The sequence below is a fragment of the Stegastes partitus genome, unplaced genomic scaffold (genome assembly GCF_000690725.1).
Source record: "Stegastes partitus isolate 25-593 unplaced genomic scaffold, Stegastes_partitus-1.0.2 Scaffold893, whole genome shotgun sequence".
In the NCBI taxonomy this organism is placed as follows: domain Eukaryota; kingdom Metazoa; phylum Chordata; class Actinopteri; family Pomacentridae; genus Stegastes; species Stegastes partitus.
In genome coordinates, this window is record NW_007578624.1 from 225,090 (window position 1) to 230,290 (window position 5,201).

The following is a 5,201-nucleotide window of genomic DNA, read 5'->3' on the forward strand; positions in this document are numbered from 1 at the left end:
AACATTATTTTTGTAATGGTGTTTCTGGCAACTGGGCAAATTCAAGTGCAATATTTACTCTTGTGTAGCTTTGATTTTGGGCTCTACCAAAACCTGAAAAAAGCTGCCTCTAGCTATTCAATGCTTCGCTATGTGACAGACACACTTTGTTTCTGGCAGCTGATTGGTGCAAAGCAGGCAGCAGACAGCAGCCACGTTTACATCATGGTCTTTCTGTGCATCAGCAAATTTTAATGGAAGGTGCAAACAACTGTTCAGTATTGAAGGACTAAACATTTAACTCACACAACTAATCAGCTGTTTCTGCAACAACATCCTGACAACATTTCTCTTTTTTGTTTTCCTGTAGATGGGTAAAGCTTGGTTAGCTTTTTCTTCTTTGATGTTTGGGAAACAGCTGGTTGTCTTTCTTAGCTTCTTCTACTCAGATTATTACACGACGGCCACCTTCTAATGACACCATCCAGCTAAATGTATTCGCTCCAGATGAGTTAATGGAAACAAGCCGTGCTTTTTCAGCTTTTTAATTTTCTTGTGACATCTCAAAAGCTTGCTTCAAATAGTTACAAGGAAACAGCTCATAGCTCTTTAGGGTTAGTTTTTTTTTCTGACAACAGCAGCCTGCTGAGACATGTGCAGCCATTGAAACCACATTTGCAAGAACAATGTGGACCGAAACACATGAGCTCTGTATTATTCTGTATTTTCAGGTCAAGAAAAACATTTCCCCCCTAGTTTAATACAATGTCTAGCATTTATACATGTTGCAGTCTTAAAACCTTGAGTATGGCATTAGGAAAGACTGTGGTCTGTATAGAACTTTGATATTATGTACAGCATTTAGCTTCATAATTAGTGTCTGCCATTCTGTCTGTGTCTGCACAAACACATCGATGACAAAGCAGATTCAATTCTTTGAGCAATTTCTTCAGCATGCTTCAAAAAAACAATTATTCCATAATAACCTTGTTGCTGTGGAGCTGTGCAGAAACCCCCCAATCCAGGCAGAATTCAGTTCTTCAATCCAATCAGTAAACTAATCATTCTTCTCTCTTTATTGCTGGTAAATATTGAGATGTGAAAGAGGCTGGATTCAACTCTTCTTACCCCTCCACCCCCATGGGCTTGTCTCTGCCATTTGATGTTCTATCTGGACTGAAGGACCCTTAAAGCAGCTCTACTGGCTATGGACTTAATTGATTTGGAAAGTCTCCAACTCCTCAGTGGCCAGGATTACATCCTAATGTTCCATGTCTGCATTAAAGATTTAGGGGAGTTTTAAAAAGCCTTCGAGCACAGCGAGAGTCCAACACATACACAAAAACACACCGAGTAAATTCTTAAAATTCCAAACTTTCAGACAGATCACAGTGCACCTGAAAAAGTAAAAGCAGCCATTCATAATTCAAATCTCTCCTCGCAATTATCTTAACTGCTGCCAAAACAAAAATGTACAGAAGTCCCATTCCTTCAGGCATTGCCTGAAACCACAACGCTCCAGGAATTCACAGGGTACACACACCTGCCTCTCCCTCTTCAATACAAGGGGAGAGGAGGAGGCACACATCCACAGATTCATCTTTATTAGGAACTTATTCATATTCTCACTGGGGAGAAAATTATATTTGCATCTGAATAATAACTGGATCAGCAGCCTGGCTAAGATGAGCATGTGCTAAAATGAACTTTGTGCAAACTTGTAATGTGCAGTCACAGACGATGAGTGATTAAGAGCAAACACATACGCAGACAAACACCAAATCAGCACATCTGATGCTCCCCTCTCTTTTGTTTAAGCTTTGGAGACTGCATTTTGTGGAAGTTCAGACCAGGACACAAACTATTTTAAAGCCACATGTTCCAAACAGCCTCAGATCATGAATGTCCTGAAGCTGCCTCTCTCATTAGCAGTCCCTATAAACATGTGACTCTCAGCCAGGCTCCACACACCAACGTTCGTGTTGTAAATTAAAATTAAATGTCACAAATTTCAGACTCTGCCAAGAGATTTTGTGAGCTCAGGGGCATTCTGTAGCCCTGTTTTCATAGAATTGTCAAAAATGTTGCACAGAATTAGGAAAAAAAAAGAGTTAGCATTGTTTACATGACCTGCTCTGGATCAAAAAGGCTAGGTGGTGTCATCAGGAGATTAAATGTGACGGTAATAAACACAGTAGAAGAAAAGGGAAACCAGCTGTTTGCTTAAAAAGCTCAGGGAAGAAGGACAATAAACAAACCGAACTTGGCATCTATGAGAGGAAAATGGAAAGAAGTCCTCAGGAAATGTTGGTAATTGAGCAAATTGTAATTCCTCTTTCCTGTCAGCCGTTATCGCTCATGTTTCACGCTGTCAGCAGGCCAAAACAACAACAAAAACAACGGAAACAGCTGATGGGTCCTCCAGATTCATCCTCACTGTGCCATAACGTATTCAAACAAAGTGTTTCCTTGTTGCTCATTAACTCTATTCCAAAATCAGAGCCGGCCCGAGGCATAGGCTGTATAGGTCAATGCTAAGTGCGCCGACATCCACGGGGGGCGCCACAAGCTTGCCAGGCTAACTGACATGTATTCAGACAAGTATTTATTAAGGAGCGCCAATGCAGTTTCTCTGCCTTTAGCAGTAAAGATGGTACGTTAGCGTCTTAGCTGCTAACGTTTGCAGTAAAGACGCTACGTTAGCGTTTTAGCTGCTAACGTTAGCAGCAAAGACGTTACGCTAGCGTTTTAGCTGCTAACGTTAGCAGCGAAGACGTTAGCGAAAACGTTAGCGTCTTAGCTGCTAACGTTCGGAGCAAAGACGTTAGCAGCTAAGACGTTAGCGAACCGCCTTCGCTAATGTCTGAAGACCCTGGTAGAGGACCTGCATCGGCGCTTGTAGTGTCGCAAAGACTTGTTTCTTCAGTTTCATTTAGTGTGTTGTTTATACTTAAATAAAAGCTTGAATACATGCATACAGTTTGTGTTACTGTATGAAAACTAGGAGTGAAATTCACTGTGATGCTAGGGGGCGCAAACTACAATCTTGCCCAGGGCACCAAATTGGTCAGGACCGGCCCTGTCCAAAATAGTGAAAAACTAAGAAAAAGTAAAAAGTTTCTTGATAAGTTTTTTGAAATGTTGCTGTTTCTAAACATGTGGCACGGCGACACAGACTGTGTAACACTTGCTCAGAGTCACCACCCAACTAAAATGCTCTTTGCTACGATAACCGGTAAAGTCTGATGAGAGTTTCTGGTGAGCAAGATTGTCGGGTTTTAAAATAATTTCCCTCCTGAAACACGGGAAACTAATCCAAGACAAACAGTTTAATGCTGCATTAACAGCTTCCTTCGTCCACTTGAGAACAACGGAAAGAATGTAAAACACAGAATTCTAACATTAGCATTGATTTGAAATTATTAAATGTGAGTCCAATATGTTCTTTTCTCTTCTGACAGATTGAACCATAACAATTGGGCTGTGAAGCAAAAAAACAATGATCTGACGAGTGCTTAAAGGCTCTGTAGAGCTGATGGGAGCTGCAGCATTAGGTGATAATTAGGGTAAGTCACCATGACAGACTGCTTTCACATGAAACACTTCATCCACTGTTAATAGAGATTTTATGAACTAGTGTCGCGTTAAACAGTTTCTTAATGTCTTTTGTTTTGGGGTGCAAATCGTCTTGATATTACAGCTCCCGTTAAAGCAGCGTTACTATCTGCTACATTAGGACTAGATTGGGCCAAAAGCCCAAGAGGTTCAATATTTGGTCTAGAATGACTACTTCAGAATTTCTAACACATGTGACAGCCAGGCGATGTGGGACTGACCTGCAGCATAGCAGCAGCCAGGTAGACCGACATGAAGATAGGAGTCAGCGTCGTGTGGCCGCTCTTCATCAGGTGGATGGTGTACAGGAAGATGAGGTGACCAGGGATCACTAAAAGCAGAAGCACCTGAGCAGAGCGATGATTGGCTCCTAAAGAAAACACAAACAAAATCGAGAGAAGAGAGTTTAATGTGGAGCACGAGGGACTCATTTGCTTGAAATTGGAAAAAAAACATTTGCAGACACATGACAGAATAGCTCGGTGACAAATGGTGCTAGCTGAACCAGTCCACCCACTGTCCCCAGCATTCAGAGTCCTGCTGGTTTTCATTCTAGACTTCTGACAAGGAATTAATTTACACCTGGGGTAGCAGAGGCTGGATTAACAGAGAACCAGCAGTAGTCCAGCTCAACAGGACAAGAGCTGAACACCACGGTGTCAAACCTTCAAGTTAAAGCCTCATTATAATCCTGACAGCATTCATGGACACTGTGGTGTCCAAACCTTCTTCTCAGTTGTGTGAAAGCCAAGCAGAACGTGCCAGACTGAAGGCTTCTCGTGAACAACCGGTTCAGAATTTTCTAACAGCCTAAATAATGAATGTGTTCTAACCTATCATCGGTGGGAAAAACAATCCCTGTTCATGTGATTTCATGAAATGGGCCCGGCGTGCTCGGACTGACCTGTTCCACAGAATGTACGGCACGGGTAGTAGCAGCCCTTGGCCTCGTCAGGAACCTCCCCGGGAGCACAGTGGAAATGCAGGTGGGTGGAGATCCTGCTGGACTGGATGGCCACCAGGTTACCCCCAATACCTGCACATGAAAACCGCAAAAGGTTACAACAGCACAACACATTCTCGAGGTTGATATCCAAGTCAATCTGATGATACGTCCTTCAGCCCCGTTGTCTAACTTAAACCAACACAAGAGAAGCACAGGTGTGACTAATAACATCAGTGACTGCGTTCTGTTTTCGTTCTCTAATCCCCTCTCATTTATTAGGCTCTTACTATTTGTTTACACTCTTACATCATCTCATTACTGTCTTTAATTGTGGAACCTTATAAACATGCTCAAATGATTGGATTATGCTGCAGGTGCCGGCTGTTTTTACTGAGCCTGGAAAATCCTGTTTGACTCACTGTTGTCCTGGAACAACCTGCAGAGCCATCGAACACTGGCTTCATTTTGATCCTTTGGGCAAATCGGGTTTTTCATTTCACTTATTTTACTACCAGCTGCTCTTGTTTTAGTTGATTCATTTGTTTTTTTAAGCAAGCTAATGTTTTTTTTTATCATTGTGCTAACTTTCTGTTTTAATATTTTATTGCTCTCCAAGTTTCTAATTTGTGTGTTGACATTTTTATTCTCTTACTCGGCCACA

At 41.9% G+C, this 5,201-nt stretch overlaps 1 protein-coding gene across 1 annotated transcript in view; it reads right to left on the reverse strand.

Moving 5' to 3' along the window:
- slc41a2b (solute carrier family 41 member 2b) overlaps positions 1-5,201 on the reverse strand; it is a 51,099-nt gene that overhangs the window by 16,800 nt on the left and 29,098 nt on the right. The window contains exons 8-9 of the mRNA XM_008293540.1: positions 4,499-4,630; positions 3,816-3,964 (exon numbers count right to left, since the gene is read on the reverse strand). Of these exons, the coding sequence (XP_008291762.1) occupies positions 3,816-3,964; positions 4,499-4,630 (281 nt within the window). The remainder of the gene's footprint in view (positions 1-3,815; positions 3,965-4,498; positions 4,631-5,201) is intronic.